This window comes from Symphalangus syndactylus, chromosome 1, assembly GCF_028878055.3.
Source record: "Symphalangus syndactylus isolate Jambi chromosome 1, NHGRI_mSymSyn1-v2.1_pri, whole genome shotgun sequence".
NCBI lineage: Eukaryota > Metazoa > Chordata > Mammalia > Primates > Hylobatidae > Symphalangus > Symphalangus syndactylus.
Window position 1 is genome coordinate 11,448,835 of NC_072423.2, and position 27,565 is coordinate 11,476,399.

At 42.6% G+C, this 27,565-nt stretch overlaps 1 protein-coding gene and 1 long non-coding RNA gene across 2 annotated transcripts; one reads left to right on the forward strand and one right to left on the reverse strand.

The window, feature by feature from the left end:
• On the forward strand, nucleotides 1–8,848 carry SMIM21 (small integral membrane protein 21). The gene is given in 2 exon segments (XM_055296240.2): nucleotides 1–236; nucleotides 8,714–8,848. Coding segments are annotated over 2 exon segments (264 nt in total). The 5' UTR covers nucleotides 1–107.
• Nucleotides 2,393–27,565, reverse strand: LOC129491741 (uncharacterized). The gene is made up of 5 exons (XR_008660601.2): nucleotides 27,426–27,565; nucleotides 24,447–24,541; nucleotides 23,948–24,043; nucleotides 9,536–9,622; nucleotides 2,393–2,816 (listed from the first exon to the last, which is right to left on the reverse strand). It is a non-coding gene; the product is annotated as an uncharacterized lncRNA (long non-coding RNA).

The following is a 27,565-nucleotide window of genomic DNA, read 5'->3' on the forward strand; positions in this document are numbered from 1 at the left end:
AAGCTCCTTGGGAACTTAGTTACCAGGTCTCATAGCACGACCTCTGTGTCCTCAGAGTCGCTGTCATCACGGAGACCTCTCACTGGTCACCCTGCTGCAGCCCTCACATGGACCAATATGTCTCCACAGCTCCTCCCTGATTCCCCATAGCACAGCTGGGAACATTTAAACAAGACTCTGCAGGAAAGGGACGGATACTCAAGGGGAATTTGCTGCAGAAGAAAGCACCTACCACAGTGAGTTTATGGGTCTTTAACTTTGGGTTACAAGAGAGAAGTATCACTGCAGAGCTATGGTCCTACAAAGCACTCTTTTGCCCCAACCTCCTGTGAATGCTGTCTCTCTAATCCAGATTCTATGAAGTTTAAGATGAGACGTCAATCCAGAGCTCTTTCTTTCTCACTTCTGGCCAAAACAACCTCCCAATTCCAGTTCCCAATCAGAGGAAGAGCTGCCCCTTTCAGAAAAGGTACCGGGCCCCCCGCTTGGCATTACATCAGTATACAGGCCAATGAGTCAATGATCTTTCCCCTACAGAGAGAGCCTCTTAACACAGATGCAAGGATGCCTCCAAATGCTTTAAGCCTAGGTGCACCTGCAACACCTACAAACTCAACCTTCCCAGACAAATTTGATACTGCACTCCTAGAAGAAAGTTTCTTTTCCTTCATTACAGGACAGAAGCAAAAGTTGCAACCAATTTCACCATTCATGAACCAGTGGCCAATGTGCTGGCAACAGACGCCATTTATAGACACCGCATTTGCAGAGGTGATGGGGTGATCAATAGCTTCTGAAAAGGAAGTTTATGACCCAGTCATATATCAGAAAGGTTAAAGTCCTAAGACAAAATTTCTGGAACGTCTTTTCCTGTAGCACAGGGTTCCTCTTAGTGTTTCTGACTGTGAAGAGGAGATGGATGGGAGCAGGCAGGTAGCATCTCCTTCCTCTGTCTTGATCTCCACCGTTGCTTCTTTATTTCCTTTTCCTTTTTCCATTTCTTTTTTTTTTTTTTTTTTTACATTTTAAAAGTAATGGTCTAGGGCTGGGCACGGTGGCTCACGCCTGTAATCCCAGCACTTTGGGAGGCCAAGGTGGGCAGATCACAAGGTCAGGAGATTGATACCATCCTGGCTAACACAGTGAAACCCCGTCTCTACTAAAAATACAAAAAATTAGCCAGGCGTGGTGGCGGGCGCCTGCAGTACCAGCTACTCGGGAGGCTGAGGCAGGAGAATGGCGTGAACCCAGGAGGCGGAGCTTGCAGTGAGCCGAGATTGTGCCACTGCACTCCAGTCTGGGCGACACAGCGAGACTCTGTCTCTCAATAAATAAATAAATAAACAAACAAACAAAAGTAATGGTCTTAAAGTTCTTCAATCTTAAATCATAGAAGGCTTTAAAAGCTGGTTTTGTGCATTTCGTATGTCATAGTTATAAGTCGATTTGAAGTCCTTATAATACTTTATAAATTTCATCAATCAACATCCAGGTAGGTAGAATCTTAGGTACATGATGATGGTTATGAATTAATACTAGGCCGGTGTGTACTGGGTTTGTCTCCAGGCCTTGCGTGAAGGCTGTGATGGGGTGCATGACTCAGGAGGCACTCAGTGGGAAATCAAAAGAGGCAATGGTAACACAGCACCTCAAACATTTCAGGGCAGCTGGTCTACAACAGGTACACAGTAGGCATGAGGAGTGCAAAGATGGGAGAGGCAGGGGTCCCCACCTCAGGGAGCACATGGATACAGAGACCATCCCTGTCCCCTTCATCCTCAACTCTTGATTTCTTCCATCTTTCTTAGGTTGGAGGTTAACTTGCTGCTGAAGAGATTTCAGCAGCATGGGAACTTACATGTAATCTGAATAATCAAAAGTAAAAGAGTTCATCTTCTGGGTCCTACTTCTGCTGTTTTCATGCACTGCTTCTTACCCATGTGCTAAGCATTTTCATGCAGCCTCGTCTGTCTTTTCAGTAAGAAAGCCAGTTGATAACTAATTCATACTTAGGTGGGCTGTTAAACCACAGAATGTTGACAAGGAAAACAACACTTAATAATAAATCATATGATGGTAGCGTTTCTATAGCCAGTAGGAAAATGGTTTCAGGTGTGAACAATTCTCACTACTTCCTGGATCATACAACGTAGATACTCTTCATTAATGACTCTGAAGCCAATACAGGGCATGAAACTGTAAGGAATTCTTTCCTACTATTGTCCAGGCAGTGGAATGGGACTTTTTTTTTTCTTTTGGCCAGTGTTCACTGGTTCCACAATGTTTCTGATCAAATCTTCATGTTTAATTTCTTCTTAGGTATTCATGCATCTAGGAGTTCTTATTTACTGGAAACTCAGTATCTCCTGTTTGCAGGCAGTGACTGGGTGTTCAGTGAGTCCAGATATCTCAGATGGAGGCTGTGGTTAAGCTTGGTGCCCAGTGGAATCTCTCTCATGCACAGAGGACGAAAATCCAAAAGCTCATATTGGTTCCAGCGCAACAGACAGCCTGTTCCACTGGAGTTGTGTCAGGCGAGGTGTGCACATTTGTACCATCTGTCACAACTATTTACCCCTCTCTTTTCTCAGTAACAGCAGATACACTTGACCATGGCCATGCGACTCGGGGGAGCTGATCCACCACCAGGCTTGGCCTGTGGCTTCCTTTGCCCACAACAGCGTGAGGAGTGTGATGTGCAGCATATCTGAGCAGAAGCTTTAAAAGCAATTGTGTGGTTTGGTTCTTCCCCTTGTACTTCTCACCTTCCATGAAAAGGGCCTGTTCTCCCAGATCTCTGCTCCTTAGCCTGAGTCCTGGAATGAGAAGACACACAGTGTCACAGCAGTGAGACATTTTAAACAAGAAAGAAATGCTCATTGGTATAAACCGCTGAGATTGGGAGGGGGGTTGTTGTCACTACAACACACCTACTACAACGTGATATGGGCTCTAGCACAAGGGACATGCACTTCATCCCTTGTCACAATGATTTTAAAAATCCATTACTGTGCACAGGACTTGGAGTGATACAGGTGTCAGGCAGACAGGATAGCAAGTGCACTGGGATGCTTCCAAAGTTTTCAGGGATTTCAACAGTCCTATCAGTTGAAGGAAGAGTGATCCTCCACCCCGTGCAAGGACATTATTAGTGTGAAACTCCCAAGTGCTGTATCCTAAACATACCCCCTTAAGAACAGAAAGAAATTCTCCCTCCTCTCAGTTAATTACATAAACTGTACATTATTCATCAGATTTCCATAAAACATTGCTTCTACTTGTATGTGTAATCATGAAATAATTCATAAAGTTTCAGGTCAAGGAAGGAAAAGTAAGTATTCCATTTTTAGTCCTGACATGGACACCCCTAATAAAATGTAGTCACTAATATGAATCTTGTTGATTGCATTTGCTACTTATTTTTAAGTGTCAGTGGATTAATACTATAACATGGTTTATCTTGGTTGATCAGAAATTATATCTGTACATTCAGAGAAGTCGTAACTGAATAGCTAGAAGTGTCAGATTACAACTATGGGTGGTCTTCTTTTTTGTATTGTTGAATGAAGAAGAGACACAATGGTCAAACATTCTTGAAGCAATGCATTGCAAAGAAAAGTTCAATCTGAGTGGTAGATTTGAAAACTAAAGGATAAAACAGTTACAGACAACAACTAACAAACCGATTGTGTTCTGCCTCCATTCCAAAAACGTGTCACTAAAATGACAGTGTCTTTGCTCATTAAGGCCATTAGTAAAAAATAATTTGGACTTCTATGTCTCTTGTACACTTGAAATTTACAGGTGATGGGTAAATTTCACTTATCACAGTAGAAATACTCCAGCCAATCAAAACAGAGGTGAACACAGCACAAGTAATTTATTAATTCACTGTTCTTTCCTGAAATGGGCTTCAGTCCGTGCTATTGGCTCTGTATTTCCTGGTTGTAAAGTTTAAAGAAAAGGGCACGGGAACCATGAGACATCCCTGAGGCCAGAGCCCCATCCCATCACCTTCTCGCTGTTTGCCCATAAGCAAAGTGACTTCTCCAAATCTCTTTGTGCTACATGGGATGTCCCGCTGGCCTCATGGCCTGGCTGGAAAGATGAGGGGTGTGGTGTGATCGCACCTGGCACAGACCTCACCCCAGGAAGGGTCACTGGGGCTGCCTTCCTCTTCAGGTCTCTTTAAATTAAATGTTTCTGTTCTATAGAAACACATTTCTCTCCTAACTCTATTTCCAAGGTTTTTCTCCTTCCATATAAATCAGTAAAGCTTCTTTTTACTCTTGTTAAAAGGACAACCTCTCTAACTGATTTCTCTAGGACACTAAGAGAGCCACACAAAATGCTCTGAGATTGCAGAGGTGCAGGGAGCAGCTGTTTTTGGAAACACTTCAACCTTGAACCCTCACTGGACATAATGACATATGTGTAAAACCTCTGGGAAGTCCTGTAGGAAAAAAGATTGATTAATTGCGGGGGGGGGGGGGGTGGATTTGCAAGAAAAGTGTAGCATTATTTTTAATACAGCATTTTAACTTTCATAACTGATCTGATTTCACAGTAAAACTTATTGAGCTCAATTAGTGAGAACTCAAGTCTTTTACTGAATTCTCAAGCCCTATTATGATAAATTAAGGACAAAATGTTTCTAAATAACATATAGAGATATAATTTACATATTATAAAATGTAGCCTTAAGTGTCCAATTCAGTGGTTTTTAATATACTCACAGAATTGTGAAACCATTACCATAACTAATTTTAGAATATTTTTATAACCCTATAAAGAAATTTCATGCCCATCAGCAGTCACTCCTTCTTCCCCATCACTACACACCCTGACAACCACATCCTGTTTCTATGACTTTACCTATTCTGGACATTTCAGATAAATTGAATCATACCACATGTGGTCTTTTGTGACTGGTTCTCACTAAGTATAATGTTTTCCAGTTCATCTTTGTTGCAGCATGTGTCTGCCCTCACTCCTTTTTGTGGCTGACTAATATTCCACTCTACGGATTTATCAAATTTTGTTTATCCATTCATCACTTGATGAACATTTGGATCATTTCCACATTTTGACTATTATGAGTAATGTTGCTCTGAACATTTGCGTACAAGTTTTTGTGTGGACACATGTTTTTACTTCTCTTGGGTATATCTCTACGAGCAGAACTGCTATGTTGTATGATAACCCTATTTAATATTTTGAAGAACTGTCAGTCTCTTTTTTAAAGTGCACCAGCTCAGTTTCTTTTGATTAAAAAAAAAAAAAACCGGGGGTTAAATGTTCAGTCGCACAGCCCTGCCAAAGATGTCCAGCGACTCAGACGACAATCTTTGAGGTGCCCATTGAGTCAAATTCCTATCTCCCTGCTTCCCCATATCCCTCTCCATGGTGTGCCCCTGTCTCAGGAATAAGGGGTCTCAGCCTCCCATAGCATCCTATGAATGCCCACTGGCCTCTCTTACACAGTTGTTATGCTGACTTCTGGGCCAGTGGCCCTGCTGGGTGGGCGGCTTTGGCTGGACTACTGGGGGACAAGCTGGTCCCCCAAGGAGTCCAGACTCTGGCTGTCCAGTTGTGAAGGCTCTGCTGTTTCTTTGTCTCAACCCCAATCACTGTCATATTGGTTCTCAAAGTGTAGTCCGGGAGTCCCTGAGGCGTTTTCAGGGATCCAAAAGCTCAAAATTACTTGCATGATAATACTAAGGCATTAGTATTATGTGCAATGGGGTTTTCCAGAGCCTGCATGAGGTTAGGTATTTCGAAAGACTCAGTGCAGAAGCAGATAAGAAAACCCAGTTGCCTTCTATTAAGCTGGGCATTATAGAGGTTTGTAAAAATGTGAAACAGTCCCACTCGTCTCACAATTTTACTTTCTTCTGGACATGGAGCTGAGCTGAACAAAGGTTTCTCCTACAGGCCTGCAGCCTTTCCCAAGCTACACATGGAAGTTGGGCAGCTAGTCCAAAAGTTATTGGGCATCTTACACTATTTTGATATTCCTGTCATGTTCCCCACCCTGACCCTACAGAGCTCCACGTGCGAGAAATACTAGGATGAGATCTTTCATTTTTTCTGACCCTCCCTGATCACAGAGACCTTGCACACACCACCTCCTCAGCTCCCTCCACTCCTGACTTGTGGCCTCTGCAGAGGTCCTGCCAGCCGGACCCATATCTCATGGTGAGAGCCATAGGAGAGCCTGCAGCTCAGAATCATAGAGGGGAAATGGATTCGGTTTCAGTGCCCCCAAAATACTGTCCCTGTGCACTTCGTTTTATCAAGTGTTTCCCAAATTAATAAAACCTCCTTTCTTAAAAATAACCTGTTAATATCTTGGGGTTCCAGGTTCACACAGAATGCTATAGGAAGCATTGCCATTAGGAATTATACTTGCTCTTTAGTGACTACAGACTTTAGATATTTCTGGAAGTTCCTCATGGGACCTAAAGCTCGTTTTTGTTTTGTATTTGTTTTACTTAAGTTAGTCACATTTACAGGAAAACTGCTTCACGATCAACCCAAATAGAACAAAATAAGCTCCAAATTCAGACTCTAGAGAAGTCCAGGTGCCTCCATGCACTTCACACATTATGAAATCCTAATTAGGAGAAGAATATTGTTCATGCTTTTGGGATTCCCATTAAGAATGGCTCACTGGCTTCTAGTTTTCCTGTGGAAGTACTTCTCTCTCACTACTAGCAGTGGTGGCATTTGTGGAACATCACAAATACCTGTGGATCCCCAGGCCAGCGGATCTCCAGGCAGGGCCCAAGGATCCTAAAACTGGAGGATCCTGGGAAAAGGGCCCAGGAAAGCTCCCAATATTTCTTTCTGCCCCATCATCTCCAGCTTGGTTTTATTGTGTTAATGCCTGGATAACAGCCCCAAACAACTCCTTGGCTTCAAACGTAGGACAAGCATAGAAGTAAAGAAAGAATTGAGACCCAATACTCCAGTGACTTTCTTTAATCACTTACTCCTCAGCCCAGTGAGGAAGCACCCAGGTTTCTACTCAAGCAAATGCCTCCTGATGGCCCTTTTGCAACATTAAAACATCATTTAATCAAGCAGTACAGATCTAAACATATTTTATTCAAACCTAATTATTTAAAAATCCTTACTATCTCCAAATGATGCACAGAGTAGCTCTCTAATGATTGTTGTTTGTTGAAGACCACTTTAAATTTAAAAAAAGAGACAGAGACCCTGATTTTGTAGTGAAGATGCAATGACATGTATTTCAACAATAATTAAATCCACCAATTCCACCTCTTTATAACTGGAATAGAGACTTTCGCAGCATTAAGAAGTCCCATTTTTCTCCTCTTCCTTCTTGACTTCTTCAAGGCTAGAGGCCTATTAGTTAGCTGGTAGACTATTAGAATGCAAATATGATACAACCCAAGTAGCTCCAGCTTTGAAACAAAAGGGTGGCTAAGTACCTGCACTCTCTCAATGCAATACTCCAGCAGCAAGGCGAGTCCAGTTTCCCCCATCGTCAGTCAAGCCCTGACCCTAAGTTTGACTACTTTCAGCTTATGGGAAGCTCCATCCTACATTCTTCAATGGTTCCTAGCCCTATTTTACCAGTAGATGGATGCTGGGATTGGGGGAAGGGAGCTGGGAGAACCAACCTAATTAAAACAACTTTTGCTTCGTCTAGTTAACAGCAGGTAATACTGAGTTTTCTCCTTCCCACGGTGGCTCATGCCCCCTCATAACACGAAAGAGGCATTGTCCTTCCCTGCGCACACAATCTGCAACCAGAGAGAGCCACCAGCCACAGAAAGGATAAGGCCCCATGTTAACTATTTTCTCATTTGTTAACTTAAGAAAATCATTTTCTTCCATTTTTCCACTTCTTGAAAGTATATCTACAAGTTTTTAGCCGAGAATTTTTGGATATAGTTGGTTTGGGGATCACATATTTAATTTGCTATGTGTTTATTGTTTTTCTTTCTGAGAAAGAAGAAGAATGCTAAATAAAACTAACTTCGGGGCTCCTGTTATTCCAATGGCCACCACCTTGACTACATTTATTTTCATTGATATTAATTTTCATTAATTTTGTTTATGGTCTTTTAGCCAATTATCAGTCAAGATGCTTTCTTAAAAGACTGAAATTCAGAATAAAAGGCACAAAACTTATTGCTATGAATTGTAACCTCTGCTAAACCAATGATATATGGCATGATTTGAGAAAAATTTTGTTGGCACACTGTCAAATGTATTTTTGACCACTAAAAAAAATCAGTCAGTGATGTATATGCTCAAATCACACTGGAACACTAAAGTCATACTGGTCACAGATCTCTTTGATAATTCACTGGGCTTTTACTTATTGTATTTAAAAGCCATGAGAAACCTGAGAAATGATCCAATCTGGCACCCTCAACTTAATAGGGAACTCAGTTTCATAGCATTCTCTGTGAATCTGCTTTTAATTTACATTGATACTTAAAATTCGACATGGCAGATCTCAAGAGCTGTTTTAGATGCATTACCTTTTCCTCAACTAATTTTATAACTCAATAAAAACCATAGTTCTGGTTTTACTTCTGAAACATGACCTTAAATATATAAACTTATTTATTTTAAACAAAATTAATTGTTTGACAAAGAGTTAGCTGCTTGTAACATGAAGCTCGAAAAGCCAGACACTGTAAATAGTAACTGTAATTATTTCCCTTTTCAGTTTGAAAATGAACACCATATTCGTTTCTTCACATTGTTGGTTCTTTTCCATGTGACGGTGTTGCTGAGGAATCATAGCAGGATACAAGGGGTTTCTGAAGACTGGAAAAGGGCAAACAGCATATTTCGAAAGTAGGTAAACGATAACATTAGCAGTCAAAAAAAATACTACATATTTTGAAAGTGGGTAAGCCATAACCTTAGCAGTTAAAAAAAAAACTAGAACATTCATCAAGCAATCAATCTGTAGCCACCTAGGAGAGTGCGCATGCTGGGTAGCTCTCAAATTACTTTGTAAAAAGGAAATTAGGCCAGATGAAATTAATATCCATCCGTGACAGAGCACGGGGCCACATAGATAGACAGAGTGAACCACGTATACTGCAGCGACCTCCTTCTATCTGAGGTCGCTCCTTGAGACAGGATGAGCACTTCGTTAGCAAGAGCCTGCAAATCTCTAACCGCCTCTGAGCGCCAGTGACATGGACCCTCTAATAGGTAAACCATTTCATAATGAATCCCTCCTGGTCTTTTAGTAAATAACTCTCTTGGGAAGAAGGCCAAGAAATCTCAGCCCTTCTTTGAGTTTATTTCTAGAGTGATTCCAGTTGTGCTTAGTTAAGGTCTCTGTCTACCAACAGATAGGTGTACAATTGGCTGGAAACATTTTCAGAGGCTTATATTTAAACTGGAAGGCATATTAATTTTATTTTTCCTTCCACAGGTAAAAAACTCCTTCTTTCTCCCACTGTAGGCTTTTTGTGTTTTCAACATACCCAGCCTCACTCGGAAAAATAAAAACAAAAATAAAGCACCCACTCACTTGAGCAGCCAAGTTTCAGATACCAGTGGGCACGAGCTCTTCCAAATGTCTCCTGTTCTGGAGATGATCACAGTCTTCATATCGAAACTGAAACAAGCAAACAAAAAAAGAAAAAACTTACTACCAAACACCCCAGGAATAAGACTTCAACTCCATTTGGAAATTGAATTTCTTCCATAGTCAATCAATATTTAATAAACAGAGAAAAGAAGCTCATTACAAAGACCATCTTGTTTCTCCACAAGTCATCTATGTGAGATTCCAGAATTTCAGAGTGATAAGTTCTTAATTGGAACGTTATATATTCTCTTTGCAGCCAGTAAGCACGCATCACTTCATGAGAAAGCACCGCGGCCAGCATTTCTCCTGGTCTGCTCCGGGTTTCAGTGAAGGGCAGGCCTGGAAGCACCTTGGGAAATGACGTAGAGCCAAGCTAACCCTGGAGAGCCGCTGAGCTTATGGGGAGTTGAGTGATTACGCAGGCATAGTCCTGAGTTTTATTTTCAGTTTGAATACTGCTAACTAGTCTGTACAGTCACAGGCTTACTATAAGGAGTTTATTCTACATCAGCTATATTCTCTCTTCCTTAGCAGCACTTAATGAGTTGGCTGGAAAGTTGTTCCCAGCCAAGCCAATATCCTATGAGTTATAAACGACGTTTCATGCTCATATGCAGATTTTCTGCACTGAAGTGAATTATTTACAAGGTAGGGCTTATGGATTCCAACCATCAGCTGCCTGAGATTTACACTTACCCGTTCTCTCTACTCTCTTGCTGGGAGGATGTGATGTTTTCCACTGCCCTGAAGATTTAACGGGAGCTGCCCTTCCTGAGGCAGGTGCTCCCTTACTTGAGATGGTAACTGGAAAGGACGCGCACCCTAGAAGCTGGAAGGTAAACTAAGGTTCTCCTAGAGGTGCTTCTCCCTGCCCTGGGAGGATGCTGTCTGCATGTAAGTGCACAGGAGGAGCACCAGGAAGAATTTAAATTCTGGGGAGGCCTTCCTGCCCATTAACAGTGATTTTATTACCTTGGGTTTTAGCTACTTAGTTTAATAATTTCTTCCTGAATGTGTGAAACATCCAAATTTTCTCCTAAAGGAAGCTCTGTGTTCAACAGTGTGCTCTGTCCTCTGTGGAACAGAAGAACCAACATGTCGTTTCTGCCGCCCAGAAACTCCAGGGGTTGAAAAGCCTCCCAACTTACAGCAAGGATGATGAAAATGTAAGTAAGAGTTCAGCACCAGACAAATCCACCAATGGAACAAAAAAAGCAGCACAGACATCAAGTTAAGTACACAAGGGTCTCTAGTCTATGATAAAATCAGCATTTAAAATTAGCAAAAAGTATGTTTTTTTAAATATGTTGAATGAGAACAACTGACTACACATTTGGAAAAAGTAAGATGAAGATCCCTACCTTATATCATCAACAAAAATACATGTATGTTAAATCAAAGACCTAAATGTAAAAATAAAATCCAAAGAATACTGGAAGAAAAGATGGAGGAACATTTCTGTAGCCTTGCAGTGAGAGCAAACAAAAGGAAAGAAGGGACTTACCAAATTTTATAAACTTTTTCCCAATAAAAACCAGACTAAACAAAATTAAAACATAAGTGACAAACAAGGGAGGGAAAACATTTATAACTGACTATTAATATCCCATATTCAGAGAAATCCAACTCATTGGAAGAAAATAACAGACAATACCCTAAAGGGATAAAGAATACGTATAGGCAAAAAAGAAGTACGCACGGCAAACACACCTGTGAAAAGATGCTCAACCACAGTATTGATTAAAGGAATAAGGAAGTCAATAACAACAAAATAGTTTTTGCCAAATCTGATTGTCAACATGTCATATATTGTTAACACTGATTGCTGTCGAGGCTGTGAAAAAATAGGCAGCTTCATAACTGTTGGCAGGAACAACCAACTGCTACAAACATTTTGGGGGCAATTTGGAATTATCTAATAAAATATATTTGCATACCCTTTGGCCATGCCATTTCACTTTTATGGATCTAACAAAAAATAAAATAAAAACATTATAAAGGTATATGTACAGGGATTTTGACTGAGTACTGTAACAATAAACACTGCCTGCAGCCTGATATCTACCAGTAAGAGATGCTTTCATGAATTATGATAAGTTCATAAAATGGAATGCCATCCTCTCATTAAAATCTGTAAACAACCAAATTTCCATCAATAGGGGAATGGTTAAATAAATTGTAGTGCCACCATTAAGCTGAATATTATGTAGCTACTAAAGAGAATGAGACAGAGCTGTACATAGATGAAAAGATATCTTTGCTACCTCAAGTGAATAAAGTTGTAGACAAATGATAGATACTATAGATGAATAAGCAGATGATTGATGGATGATTAGATACATCCTGTATAACTTTGAGTCTCTGTGTGTCCACGGAAGAAAAGGACCCTCAGAGTTGTTAGTGGCGGTGATCTCTGTGAGTAAGGACGTTTGTTTTGTGTGCAGCTAGGAGCTTCACTGTCATCCCACATGCTAGTTCCGCCTGGTGGTGGGAGCACACTCCCAGGCACGTCGGGATGCTCATCTTCCCCAGGACCGCAGATGTTGTCACATGTCGGGGCCATCCATTCTGACATCAGCAGAGACTCCCAGCAGCAGACACCTCTCCCTCTGGCTGGGGAGCCAGTCACCGGATCAGGGACCCTTCAGCCCCACTCCTGCTCTGCAAGCTGTCACCCATCTCCACACAGAGAACACAGAGAATTGTTCTGCCACTGCTGATGACTGCTTGGCTATGGGAAGCTCCGGGCAGCTGTTAAGTCCCCTCTGCCTTGAGATCCCTATATCCAGTGTCACTGTGGGCTCCTGGTGCTTCCATGGAGACTTACCTGGGAAACGGGTTGCTCTCTATGCCCAGATTCCCAAATCCTTTCTGGTGTTTTTGTTAGCTCTGTATGAGGTGTTCATGGTGCAGGAGGCAGAGCTCAGTGTCTCTTCCGTTAGGGACCCACTAACAGAAGACGGAGTATTTGTGCACTCCTCTTTCCCTATCTGAAAGTCCCAGGGAATCTTGATCTTGTCAGGATTGAGTGCATGACTGTTAATTGTCAGCCATTCTTACAAACACATTTCATAAACTGAATATTTTGTGTTCTCTGAATTCTAGGCTCTCAGAATTCAAAAATCAAGATGAACTTTCCCCTTCTTTTTTGCTGGTGTCACTCATCCCTGAGTGAGGAATGCAAAATACCAAAGCCAATTACGTGGTACGTTCAAAGGGTCCAAAACCACCCAGGGTGAAGCATCAGACCACCAGGTTTGTTTGCCAAATGCCCACTCTCCCCGATCCTCTTATTCTCTCTTCAAAAACAGATACAAAACAGTAAGAAACATCCTCCATTCTTAGTGAGAGCTGAGGGTTTGGATGATGTGGATGAGCTGGAGGAGGTTTTCCACTCCTACCACATGGAAGGCAACTGAATACATTCTCCTTAGCCGCTGTAGTTCTCCAGAAAGCCCCTGGGCCTCCGAGGTAATGCAGGGCTCTCTTCTCCTTGACCCATCTTTCCCCTCCCCCAGTGCTCCACCCTCTTCCTTCCTCCTCTGATATGTGGAGTGGGTTGCTCTCGAGTAGGAACCCGGCAGGCATGTCGAGGCATCTTTTCAGCAGTCAATGGGGCAGGAGTTATTTTTTATTCTTTAGTGCAGTTCCAGTCCCTAGCACAGTACTTGGCATGTAGTAAGTGTGCAATAAATAGAGGAGTAACTTTGCATTTACATGAAAACACTTTTTGCGACCGAGGCACATTCTTTAAATTTCCTTGAGGACAAAAAAAAAAAAAAATTTATTTTTATCTTTGATAATAAATTTTATGTCTATAATCAATAGTAACTTGGAACTCATTTTGAGAAACAACATGGATAGCCATGCTAGATAATGACTGTGTGTGTGTGTATGTGTGTGTGTGTGTGTGTGTGTGAGAAAGAGAGAGAGAGAGAGAGACTCCCAGGCATCATCATCCTAAGCAAGTACAAATCAGGAGTTGGTTTCTTTGCAAAATAAATAGTTGTTCTTTGTTTTTTGTTTTTGCTATTGTTTTCTAAGATAAATACTATGAAGGGCACAGCACTCATTTGAATGCCTATATGTCATTTATTTGATTAATTTATTAAACATATTTGAGGTGTCTACAATTTATTCATCCCTGTTCTAGGCAACGCAGATCACATGTTGAAGTAGACAAAGTGTTTGCACTCAAGAGACTTAGGAGAAGGAAGACATCCTAAGTCAAGCAAGGATGGCCCTTATACAGAGATCCTGAGACAAGAGGGACCAGTCATATTCTAGAGGCTGGGACATAGAACCTGTTTGGTCTGGCTGGAATGAAAATTGCAAGGTGGGGAAGTGGAGAAGAGAGGCAGGGGATGCTGAGAAATTGATTTGGAGGGAAGCAGATCATACCAGACCACGAATGGCCTTATATGTCCTGTTTTATCCTAAGAGCAATGGGAATCATTAAAGGGTTTAAGTTCAGATGTTGGATCTCTGCTCTGGAAAGAAGAGTTCAGCAGCAAAATGGGAGGTTACTGCAGGAGGCAAGATTAGAGGCAGGATTATAGTTACGTGTCTTCTCCAGACACAAGCCAGAGACCACTGGTTCAGGTAGGTAATTTCACAGAGGGTGATCAGAAGAAAATAAAAGCAGACAAAATCAAAGACATTTAGAATTCACAGTAGTAAAGCCTGGAGATGGACTGGGTTTAGTGTGGAGACAGAAAGGTTGGCAGCTGAACATCTGGCATGGGCTAGGGCTCTGGAGGCTCAAATGGGGAGTAAAGGAATCATCTCTGGGAGAGGGACTGTTGGATTCCACCTTAGACTTTCTTCAGGAAGCATCCTTAGGATGCCCAAGGGACACCCAGGTAGGGGGGCCCAGGAGCATCAGCGTGGAGGCCTGGAGGCTGGACCTCAGCAACTGTCAGCATGTTTTTGAGTGTCTCATAATCAGAACACAGGAAGTCCAAGAAGAGGAGAGGATGCATTTGTACTAAAAAGTTCACAGAGAAGAGGCTATATATAGACCCAAAAGTGAGACTGCATTGGATTCAAATAAGAGTTCGGATTTGAATGAAAATACAGGCAAGGGGAAATTCAAGGTACAACAGACAGCAATGAGACTGGGGGAGGGGGAAGGAGAAAGAAAACCAGACACTGATCAGAGAAATCCAGCAAGTGTGTTCGATCAAGTGTTTTACTAGAAGTGGGGGTTCTGTAAACCTATGAGGAGTCTTCCTGAGACTCAGCACTCAGAGCCTGGCCTCTGGGACCCACACGCAACACTCATCACTGTCGTCAGGAGACTAGCTTTACTGTGACTCAAGGCACAGGGAGGCCAAGACATTTGGTCAATGTTTCATGTCAGAGCAACATGGCAGCCTATGTGCCCAGGGCCCAGTGATGCTTCCAAACCTCATACCTCCTCAGATGATGGTCACCTCACTAAGACTGTTGCCCGATTCTCAGCAGCATCCAATGTCAGAATAGCACTCTTTCCACAAACCAGGAAGATTCTGCCAGAAAAAGCAGCAGGCAGCAAAATATTCTTAGTACTTGGTGGAGGGATTCCCTTTCTTTCAAAACCTAATTAAGGACTGGCAAATAGAAATCTTGCTCAACTCAGGTTTTATATAGCAATTGATTGTTTTATTTAAGGGTCTGCTTTAAATTCACCAGTATTTTCTTCCTTCCTTTCTTTCCTTCTTTCTTTATTTTTAACAAAGTTGCCCACACTCAACTATTGTGAAAACTCAGAATACAGAGATTGAGAATCTTTCTAAACCTTGTTTGTTTTCACATGTACTTGCCCTCTCTTGGAGAATTTGGGCTTCATCTGTTGAAAGCCAGAAGTCAGAACAGTGTTGATCCTGGAAGCTCAGGAAGTCTTGGGCGACATTTGGAAGTTTAGATATTCTGGGGTCCATGTTCTATGCCAAGAACTAGTCCCTCAGTGTGTAGCAGCAGAACAAGTGTAATGATTTGATTTCTTACAGCCACTGTCACCTTCATCTATATATTTGCTGGTGATTTATTAATATCTGTTCTACCTGTCTCGGCCTGCAGGAGACCTTGTATTGCTGCATGCCTTCTATAGAGTAGAGAGAAATGAAGGGAGCAGATGGGATTATGACTTATTTTCCAACGTTGAATTTATAAAAAGATCTTTTGTCAGACATTGCACAGCAGTTTGTGGGATGAAATTAATCCTATGAATAAAATTGCTAACCTCACCTAAAATAGGTGCTTTATTTAAAGAAGGATCGATGAGGCTTGCTAAATATTATTTTTAGTGTTGATAAAAGCTTTTCATAATCTCAGGCTGCAAACATGGGCTAAATTGGCAGTTCTGGATGCTATGCCAGCACCTGGAGCTGGCTAACGATGTCACCCACAGTGTCAGTGAGACAAAGCCACCCCGAGCTGTCTCCAGGCCTCTGTCCATCCTCTGCAATCTCAGGGTAGGAGAAATGTTTTTCTCAGTGCATGTGAATCTAACTTTGGACACATCTCACAGTCTCATCTTCCAAGGATCATCATTCGTGAGTTAGACAGCAAAACGGTTGGCCGTGTCCACCACGTAACAAAAAACATTCTTGAGGCTGTCAGGCCAAACCCCTGAGCTCTTTGTTCTTTGCCCAATGGTCTCATGGCTTCTGGTTTTTAGGGGAACATTATGACTGGTCTACTATTTTGATGCTGCTTCTTTTTGAAAAGGTTCACAAAGAAAGTTTATTTCAGAGTTCACATATACTCAACTTCTATCTATCATCCCTTATACAAGGCTAGAAAGGGCTTCGAGAAGCCAGTGCATCCTACATTACTGTCTTTGTGGCCTTTGGTGTTTCATTCTCAGAGAATTATTCCAGGGTTCCTAGCTATTCTGAACTCAAAATTCCTGCTACCATCAAACAGTACTTGCTCCGGTGAGTATAATCCTCAGCCTCAAAACACTACAAAATCTTGGGGGAAAAATTAAATTTTAAAATATGTTCATTAGATAAAAACAAATGGTCAATTTTATTGTAATATTTTGATTATATCTATCAAAAAAAGAAAATGTTTTTTCCCCCTTTTTTCTCTTGCAGTTTTCTACGTTTGAAGTAATCCAGGAACACAGCAGCAGCACAATAAATGACACCACGTTTCTCTCTCATGGCCTTCATACCACGGATTTCCCCTTCTCAAGACAAACAGAAATTAAGAGGAAATCAGATTGCTTAGAGATAGCAGATTATTGCTCACTTTTTAAAAGGAGCTCCACAGAGAGAATGAAGAACGTGTAACTTTTCGCAATGATAATGTCTGCTTTGCTCTTGAGGGGCACTCTTCCTTTTTCTGCTCAGGAATATTCCAGAGGACAGTTGCAGATGCCACCCAACCCTGCGAAATCTGCCCTGCGATTCGAAACAGATCTAACATTGCAAAGAACTTCTTCATTAGGACATCAAGCCTGTAGTCATATTTTCAATTGCTGCTGTAACTTTTTCCTTGCAAGTGCTTTCACTTATTTCGGGACCACCTAAGGCTCTGTGTGGTACACAGCAACAGTTTGAGAGATTTCTGTGATGTTCTGTACATCATATAGTTGCTAACAACCTGTCAAAGTCATCCTGACACCAAACTGAGAAGCTGATGGTTTGGGTAACGTATTAGAGGAGATGAAAAAAACGACAGTCCTCATTACTGTAATAAAACCAGCAGAGACACACTGAGAATCAATTACTGATTGTGACCTAATGAACTAACCCTCAGTCAAGTAGAAAACTGCACCGAGCCTCTTACATTATCAAATGATTTGGGATGGAGCACTGTCTGAAGATGGGCAACAAGTCGAGGCAGACGAGTTTTCTTATATTGTGGCTGACTTAATTACCTTGTTCCTGAGTGCAGAGATCAAATTGAGCAACTTAAGGTGCTAAAGCTCTGTGCCAGCTGGAAACGAAAAGGAAATAATTAACACCAACAAGAGCTACGTCTAAGGTTGTGGCACCTCCTGACAGAAGCAAGGAGACTCAAAGTTAAGGCGGCTGCAAAGTCCTTGACGAGGTGAGCCCTGCTCTGTCCGCTTGGCTGGATTCATCCAGGTTGCCTGTGGCAGCTGTGCACTGAAGAGTCCGGCTGGGGAGGCAGGGATTCAGAACTCACAGTGCAGCCCGGCGACCGAAGGGCAAATCCACCTGAGGACCTGAGTGCAGATGGCTGGGCTCCCTGGAACAAAGTGGAGGAATGACAGAGGTGTAACTCTTACACCACAGCCTCCATCTGTGTGTCCCAGAGAAAAATACTATAATGGAGACTATTCTTACACACACACACACACACACACACAGAGTTCTTGTCACCGATGGAACAGTCTGTCTTTGTCTTTCATCTCCCACAGTCATGTCCCGATCCCATTGCCCTGCATCACACGTGAATCCAGTGAGGTCAACAATGAATGGATGGTGTTCACAAAGAAACCAGCTTATGGAAGGGGACCTGTTACCATTCTTTGAATTAAGTTCTTGGAAGCCATTTTTCATTTCATTTGTCACTGTAGTGTTCTTCTCTTCACACATGCAGAGGTGGCAAGGCACCAAACCAAAACATGGCAGGCTCCTTCACTGCCAGACTAGGAGATGAATCCTGGGTACACTGAAATGGAAGCACTCAGAAGCAATGACGCCGATGACAATCCAGGCCCCAGGTTCACATTCCTCAGTCCTCCCATGAAGGATCTAGTCCCACCCAGAGGACACGCCCAGGCTGCATCTGCGCTACCTGCACTTCCCAACAGGCGTTTGGAGAGGAGAGACTCAGCTCTGTCAACACAAAGCTCTGTGAAGCCAGCTTGAGTGCTTCCCACAAAGGGTTGAGTGGGATTAATCTCCCCACATCACTGATGAATCAGTCCCATCAGCACTGCATATGGCATCATCAGACCACAAGGACACACTTTATGAAGGGGTTTCTCAATATTGAGTCATCACTCGAAGACCTGACACACAAATGAGTCACAGCTGGGAGAGCGTTTGGAGAAATGGGCACTTGAGAAATGGGCTATGTAGGCTGTATCCCCTCCATAGGAAGTTGGCAAACCAGGGCGAGGCAAGGATGCCCCTACTGCAGCCACACACGACAAATCAGGGGCAGGGATGCCTAACTTTGCCCAACTTTAGATGAGTTTTAAAAAGCAGCACTTCTCAGAAATCACCTAGTTAAACGCAGATTCTGATTCACAGGTCTGGGTGAGGCCAGAGATTGTACAATTCTAACAAATCCACGACAATGCCGCTGGCCTTGCCTGTGTTTGAACTATCCTGGGAGCATCAAGGCCTTAAAGCTTCTGTTCCTTCCCCCAGGGTCCTCATCCACTTGGGCAGACATACTAGACACTCTAACTACATCCTATGAGCACAATCATAAGTCCTATGAGCAACTTACCACCCAAATGAGCTGAGTGCTCCAGTAAGTTTCTGGAGCACCAGGCCCCTTGGCCAGCCCAGTCTTCAAGGCCCACTTTTGGGAGCATGGCCTTTAGGGCTCTCACACAAGCAAGCCAGTAGGTGGTAAGGAGCACAGCAGAATTCCCCAAGAGCTCGAGGGCAGGTTTTGATCAGGCCAGGCAAGCACAGCACAGTCAAAGTAAACCCACACAGGTACCCCGCCCCGACCATGAGACTCCCTGGAGTTAGTTGAGTCTGACCTGAGAGCAAGGTACAGTCACGGGGAGTAATTTTCAAATTAACGAGTTGTATACAGACCATGAGGCAACTGCTTGTCCAGATGCCTTGCATAGTCCACTGATGGAAGTATTCACTAGGCTCCTTGCAGAACTGAATGCTGCAAAAAAGAATTACACAACATCCGGAAACTTGAAAAAGAGGGAAGGGAAATTTGGCACAGGCATCTCCCTCACTAATCTGAGTCTTTGTTGAATGAGAACACGGTGCCTGGTGCGGCCACTGCTGCCACCAGGGATGCCAGGCCGAGCCATCATTCAGTGCTGCTCTGCAGCGTGCTGCTCTGCCCTCCTGAAAGCTGCGTGATTCATTGGATTTAATATTGTCCTGAGTCTCACTCCGGGGACTTCTGCAGGAATGTTGTTAAAAAAAAAAAAAAAAAAGAAAAAAAAAAAAAAAAAACACAGCCATTTAAAACAGAGTCTGTAGGCTCCGTTCTATAAAATAGGTTATTAACTTGTGGTGATGGCAGCCAATAGTTCAATTGCTATAAGGTCACAGGTTATTCAATGGGAAGGGCCACATTTTAGATTGTTTTACCCTGACTCCCCGCTGATATGCAGGCTTTACCAGGATTAGTGTTAAAATCCTCACTGTGAAACGCAAGGCCCAGAAAGAAAGCCGCATCCTGTTCGCCTCCGCCTCTCGACCAATGCGGGACCTGTAAATACTCCTCCCCTTGGCTGCTCTCAAGTCCCTTTACGATGAGGCTGGCTGGTAGCAGCGAAGAGGTCGCGCGGGGACTCTCTCCACCTCCTCCAAAGACTATATAATAGCCCATGCAGACATTTCCTGATGTTTAAAATCTCTCCAATTTTCCTCCTCTGCTCCTGCATTTTTAATCTCTGGAATGCCTATGACTGGACGCATGTGCCCACTCCTCCCCACCCCCATCCACCAACATGAAAAGAAGATTCTGTCTGGATTTGGGTCTGCTCTTTTCTGGATACCTACGAGAAGTTCATCGGGTGCTCTCTCACACTTGCCAAGCTGAATCAAGCCCCCAGAGGGCTTCCCTCCCACATTGCCTTCCCGCATCATGAGGGAGACTGCTGCTGTCTGAAACATAATAACCGTTTCTTAAAATTCCTTTCCGATCACACCTAAACTCTGACAAGTATTTGCAGCTTCTATCTCCTTTGAATTTAAGGAGGATGACAAACCTGAGCACAGAGCAAACAATATCTCCACCTAATGATTGCAAGGCCAATTTCCAGGACTTGACTTCTGAGGCCTTACTGACTTCCGGAACTTGACTTCCGGAGCCTGACTGCCTTCCAGAGCCTGACCCGGAAGGCTTTGGTAATTTTGAACCGGAGCTTTTTCAGGAATCTGCAGGCATGGTATCTGAGGCCCTCACAGTCAAGCCCCCTCCACACACTGGACGTCACAGCTCTGCCCCATGGACAGTGCAGATAATGTTTAATTGAAAACAAAAGTGTCATTTTGGAAGGCCCCCCCCCCCCCCCCCGCACCTGACACACGTGGAGGCTTCAGAGCATGCAGGGCTGAGCCTCACTACCTTCTCCCTCGAATGTTCCCTGAAGCCCCTCGGATCTCCTGACACAGGCGCCTTCTCCATCCCTGCCGCCTGCTGCTCTCACCGAGGGAGGCTGCCGTCCCAGCACCCTGAGCTGGGCTTCGCGGTTGAGATTCACACTAACTCGCCTCAAAGAAGCTACCAGCAGCGAAACATCTCCTTAGGGTGTGTCTGCTCCCAAACAGACGCCACTTGGAAAAGATCACGTTTGCTGTTTATCTTCTATTTGCCACAGTAGTACACGAAAATAGAGTATTTGCAAGAAATTAAGAAGAACAACGAAACGGAAACTCCCTGATGATCCCACCCTTGAGATAAACACGGGTAACATTTTGTAGGATTGCTTTTCACTCTTCTCAGTCCCATTTCAAAAACAGCACAACATACAGTATGAGATCACTTGAAAGTTGTCAACCATGGACTTTAGACCAAACTTGGGAATGAATATTCTGCCTTTTCTGCTCACGGCCTGTACATTTCCCACCTCTCCCTTTCCTACCCCTCCAAGTGTTCTTGGAGGAAATCATGGTGTACCCACGAGGCCATTCTGGGGATATGTTTAAAACTCCTCCTTCACAGAAACAGCCAAAGGGTGAAAGTATAAATCAGCTGCCCAGTGTTAAAAAAAAAAAAAAAATCAACCATGCAGGGTTCAGACTGACCTTCCCACCAGCCGAATGAGCAGAAGGGCTCAATGCTGTGCAGATTTGGGGACGTGCCCTGACACATGAAAGACTTGTCATCTGAAAATCACTGGGGGCCATGGGGGCCTCCATTAAAGTCCTCAGAGGCCTTCCTTCATCCACACACAGCCGGGCAACTCCAAAAGATGCTGTGCCCTGAGCAACATCTGAGCCCCTCTTTTTTGAGGGCTCAAAACAGGCCATGTGCCACCCACAGAGCACCTGGCCTTCCCCTTCACAGCAGGTAGCTGATGTAGCTGTTGGTCTGTACTTAGAGGTTATCTGATGCTTGTCTGTCTTCCCCCATGAGATTTTAAACTTCACAAGAATAGTGACTTTGCCACTTATGCTCAGAATTTTATTTCTAGTGCCTGAAACCGTGGTTCTCAACAAATATTTGGTGAGTAGATGAAGAAATAACAAGTGGGTGAGTAAAAAGGGTGGATTTTCCAAGGCTAGCATGACCAATGGCCAGCCCAAGATCATTCCCCTCACAAGCTGTCACTCCTCCTTTACCCCCAACCCTCCACCTCTACACCTTACCTACCATGTGTGACTCTGTGAATCACCCACCAGAAAGGCAAAACTGAGACAACTAAAGTGAATACAAGGGCACACGCCTTCCTATTAAGGTCCTGACAGTTTATGATGCTAAAAAAAAAAAAAAAAAAAAAAAAAGAACGCTGAAAGCATTTAGCTAGGATCACGATGAATTGAGAAAAGCCACAAAACTTGAGTAGTTGGGATCATCTCCCCTTTATAAGCTCCAAATTTGATGGCCCTTCAAAGACACTTTCTAAATCCTACCTCACACTACCTATCATTCTTAGTAGAAGCTACCCACTTTCCACAAAGTAATACAGACTATCAGATAAGGAGTTTCTAGAATTTCTCTATGCCCACCCAACCTATCTTTGCACTTCTGTTAGAGAAAAAGATACCCCTGTACTTCTCCAAATCTGACCAGGCTACTTTTGACTCTTTCAGTCTCTCTCCCCACAACATTTCCCCACACATGCACACACATAGACACACACATATATCTTTAATCTTCCCGTTTCATTTGTCTTCTTCCCTCCCTTCTGTAAACATGTTCAAAACTCTTCTTAAAAATAAAACACAAGTGCCCCAAATCATAAAACTATTTCTCTTCTCCAACTCTCTCTCAGGATAGGACCATCTTTATTTCTCACTTGTAGAAAGAAAACTATATGCAAAGAAATGGAAACCCATTTGCCCCTATCACAAGTCAATTTCTGCTCACACCACTGCTGAGATAGCTCTCTACTAAATAATCAGTAGTTCCCTAGTTGCCAAATCCAAGGATAAGCACACTAAACAATCTCTTTACAGCATTAGATATTGCTAACAATCCCTTACTTCTTGAAACATTTTTCCCTTAGCATCCAGGATATCTGTATCTCCTGACTTTCTTCCAGGTTTTCTGAATATTTCACTTCGATCTCTTGGGGATGGATTCTCCTCCTCCACCCACTCCTCAAATCTTGGCGTTTTACCATGAAATAAAGGGGTTCTTCTGGTCTTTTGTTCTGAAGCTACATCCTTTCCCTGTGTTAACACATTAATTCCTTTGGCTTTAATTACTATGTCGAGATGTTAATAACTTTGAAATCTGTGTCTCTGGTTCTGACTTCATTTCAAAGTGGCAGAACCTTAAGTCTGGCTGCCTCTGGAGGCCTGCACTGAGTTTGGAGCTAGCATGAACCAAAATTTGACATTGCTTTTCAGGCACTTGTTCCTCCTCCTCTATGAGAATGTGTCATCCTTTTTCCAAGCTTTGGATTTCCCTTAATTCCATGGTGCTGTGTCTTTGTGATCAGTTGATCACAAGTCACCTCAATTCTACTTTGGAAATGTCTCACAACCCTCACCATTTCTCCTTCGCCCCTACTACAATTGCCTTAGATCACAATCCTTACCAATTTCTTCTTTTTATTTCATTTTTCTAACTGCCAACATAATTCATTTTCAACAGAGAAAAATCAATACATAGAAATTTCAAAGATGAGAGCAAAAATTTCTCATAATCTTCAGAATTAACTAATATTAATATGTAGGTAAATACTAGAAGTTACTGTCAAACAGGCATACAGTTTTGTTAGCTATAGTGTTCCCAGGATGCTTTTTCAGATCATTTTATATTGTCTTACATCAGTTTTACTGGCTGCATGAGGTACCATTTTATAATCACAGCATTATTCAGTTAAACAATCCCTTAGCATTTGATATGTATCAGTGAGGATCAAAACAGAAAAAAATTAAACCACTCTACTATTTAAAACACAGGAAATTTAACGCAAAGAACTTGTTACAAAGGTGAGTAAAGGACTGGGAAGACATTTAGGGGATAATGAAGCAATTCAGAAATAGTAACAGTGAGAAGACTCACCACCCCATTCATACGGTTAAGCATAGTTGCACCATTTTGTCTGTTTTATTATTTTTATTGTCCATCTCTTTGGTGCCTCTGTTCTTCCTTCTCTGCCTGTTGGGTTAATAAAATATTTTTAGTATTGCATTTTAATCTTTCCATGGGCATTTTAGCTATACCTCTTGCATTTTTTTAGAGGTTGCTGTAGGGATTACAAGTGCACCTTTAAGTTATCACCATCTAATTAGAGGTAATATTATACTGCTGCAAGTAAAACATTGGAAGCGCACAGCAATATAATTATATTTATTGCCCTATTCATCCTTTGTGCTATTGTTTCCACAAATATCCATCTGTCCGTATTATAAGTACCACAATATAATGGTAGAATTTTTGCTTTAAATACCTTATGCCTTACAGAAATTAAGAAATGTGTGTATATATAGCATATATGTGTACGTATATGTACATGTATATATCTTAAATATGCATTCCATATATTTTTACCCACACTTACCATTTCTTACACTCTTCCTTTCTTCCTGAAAATCTGAGTTCTCATCTGGTGTCATTTACTTCAGCATAAAGAATGATCTTCCTTGTAATGCAAATCTGTTGATAGCAAATTCTGTTAGTCTTCGTTTATCTGAAATATCTTCATTTCATCTTCATCTTGACAGGTACCTTTGCTAGATATGCCATTCTGGTTAACAGATTTTTTTTCTACACATGGTAAGAAGTCATTCTATTGTCCTCTAGTCTTCTTGCTTCTAATGAACAGTCAGCTGCCATTCGGATCATTGTTCCCCAGTATGTAACACCTCATGTTTCTCTGGATGCTTTCCACATTTCCCCTTTACCTTTATGTTTCAGGACTTTGGCTGTTGCGTGGCTGTATAATTTCATGCCTCTCTGCTTCTGCTTCTGCTGAGATTTCTACTAGAAATGACCTGTCTCTCAACCCATTATCAACTTACTAATATCCTACCCGGGCACTAAAGACCAGTTCGGAGGTCTCCTTCTCTGTGATACCTCCCCACAAAACTCCTGACAGTGTAATAGCTACTTCTCTCCTCTCCCAACACTTCGCCTTTTCTCTTTATTATAGCATATGAAACATATCATTGTAATTATATTTTTGCATATCGCCTTCCATTTGACTTTTCTCAATGACAAGAGTTCTCTCTTATTCTCTTTGCAGTCCTTGTACCTAGCACAATGCCAGAGGCATCACAGATGTTCAGTGAATGTTTACAGGCTGATTGGATGAATAAATAAACAAATTGAATTCACCAAAGACAATAAGCTAGTGTTTCTAGGGCCCTTTGTAAAGAGAAATCAAGTGACATTTACCCTCAAGTTTAACTTGATGATGAGTAACACTGTTTAGATTTTGATTGAGGACATTTGATTCCTGAGAAACCTTCAGGGGAAAGCTCTCAGGTTTCTGAATGGAGGCCAAGAATGAGTTTTAAATCTGAGACAAGTGAATAAAAGTAAAAGCAGTCCTTTTTTATTAGATGTTACCTTCCCAGTCATTATGAAATCATTTTGTATTCATTGTGATAACACCAATTATTAATGTACCATTTAGTATTCATATGACTCTCTTATGCACTTCCATAGGAATTCTCTTGTAATTAACTATTAGTTGATGTTAATAGTAATAGATATTTAAAATAATATGCTACCAAATAGGGTCACCAACAGAAAAGGGATCAATATATTCAAGCATGAGAGACTTGAGGGCAATCTCTTTCAGCATGAAAAGTTCTTGAGATGCTGTAGAAAGATCTTGAGAAACCGTAGAAACTCAACTTAGCCCAAGATGGGACCCCAGGAGTCTTGACCATCTCTCTTTTTGAGAACATGATTTTAATTTAAAACAAAACTGTGACAACCTGGCATTTGATTCAGCATTTTTCTTTCAGTTTATATGCAGATCAACTATGTCCTAAATTATCTATCTCTTACTTACTTCATTTACAACCTGTATTTTTCTATTAGATACCAAATCTTGTTTACTAAATGACTGTTATAGAAAAGAGATTTGGAGGCAATATCAAGATAAAATGTACATTCATCCTCAGATCAAAGAAATGCTGAGCTTACGAAGAACAGTAGTTTGTGAAAGATGAGTTACTAAGCTTCACCTTCAAACGGAGCCATTCGAAATACAAAATGAAGATCATAGTCTGAGCTCATGGGTTCATTAGGCTTGGGTGCACTTTGTGAGTTGCTGAGTGCGGTGGAGATTGTCTCCCCCAGCATATGCACAGCTTCCAAGTGTGGCCCTTGTCATTATAAATACTGCAATCATAGGCTTTGGTCTGACAGATGCCAGCTTTAAATCATCCACCTTACGCCCCAGCTTTGGTACCTGAGGTCCTCGAATATGATGTCCTCCTTTCATGAACACCAAGAGGAAGATATCCCCAGTTAAAGGAATTCTAGAATCATGTGGCCACCTGAGTTGTAGGGGCCCTTGGGACTTTCAACCACTGAGGCCTTGGTGGTTTCTTTAGAGCATCCTGGACATTGCACCCTACAAACCTCAACTGACCTTGGAATAAAGTTAGGTACATAGTCCCCATGTCTCTCCCAAGACAACTAGGGCCACCCCGTCCCTAAAAGATGCCTCCTGTCAGCATAAGGATGCCTTATATGTGTACAAGCAGTGATATGAGTTCCTTAAAAACTGCTTCACCTTGCACTCCACAGCCAGATGTGAAAGGTAGATACATACAGTGGAGGGAACACATCGACCCCCATCTCACACGATTGGACAACCCACTGACTTCTGGGCCTGAGAGAGTTGTGTTCATTTGGTGCAGAAGAGGTGAAGAAACATTTGAACACTACATGGGGGAGGAAGAGAGTAGCCCCCAATAGGGCAAGAGCAAAAGAAGCCCAAAGTGACACACCAAGGGCAGACCTTGACCTGCTCAAATGCTGTTTTGTGCAGCTGGGATCTCCTTGCAGCCCCTCCTCCAGGGTGACAGCTGTCAGGACAGTTGTGGCAGGTGGAGGGCACCCTGGTGGCTCTGCATTGAGGAGTTGCTGCCAAAGGGGGGTAGCAGAAACCATGGCAGGTTTCCCAGGCAGGAAGCACAGGCACAGCACCATATTTCTAGGAAAATTAGCGTGGCCTGTGTCTGACAAGGGCAGGTGGGCTTGTGATGAAACAGAACTGGGTTGAAGGAATTGGGGCTGTCGATGTTTGTGCAACCTCAACACACACAATCACTTTGGGCTCACTCCCAACGTCTCCCTCTCCACCTTAGAGGTAAACCTGCATCTCTCCCCTTTCAAAGTCCTCCTCCTGGATGGAATCTACTGATCAGCATGAATCCACATCAGCACCTAAAATCCTAGAATGTCAAAGCTAGACAGGCCCTCACAATGGTCTCATCCAACCGTTGGATTTTACTGATGCAGAAACTAAGCTACAGAGCGAGAAATACAGGTGGCTGGGGCCACGCTCACCCACACTTACCCAGTCTGGCTCTGTAGGCAGCAGTCGACGTGCGTCCTCTCCCCAGCGAGGTTGCTATGCCTTGAGTCCCAGGCATTTTCCAAATGGTAAAGTGAGAAGACCATCGCCTGTTGTTCTTATCCTGAGACAAGGAAGCGGTG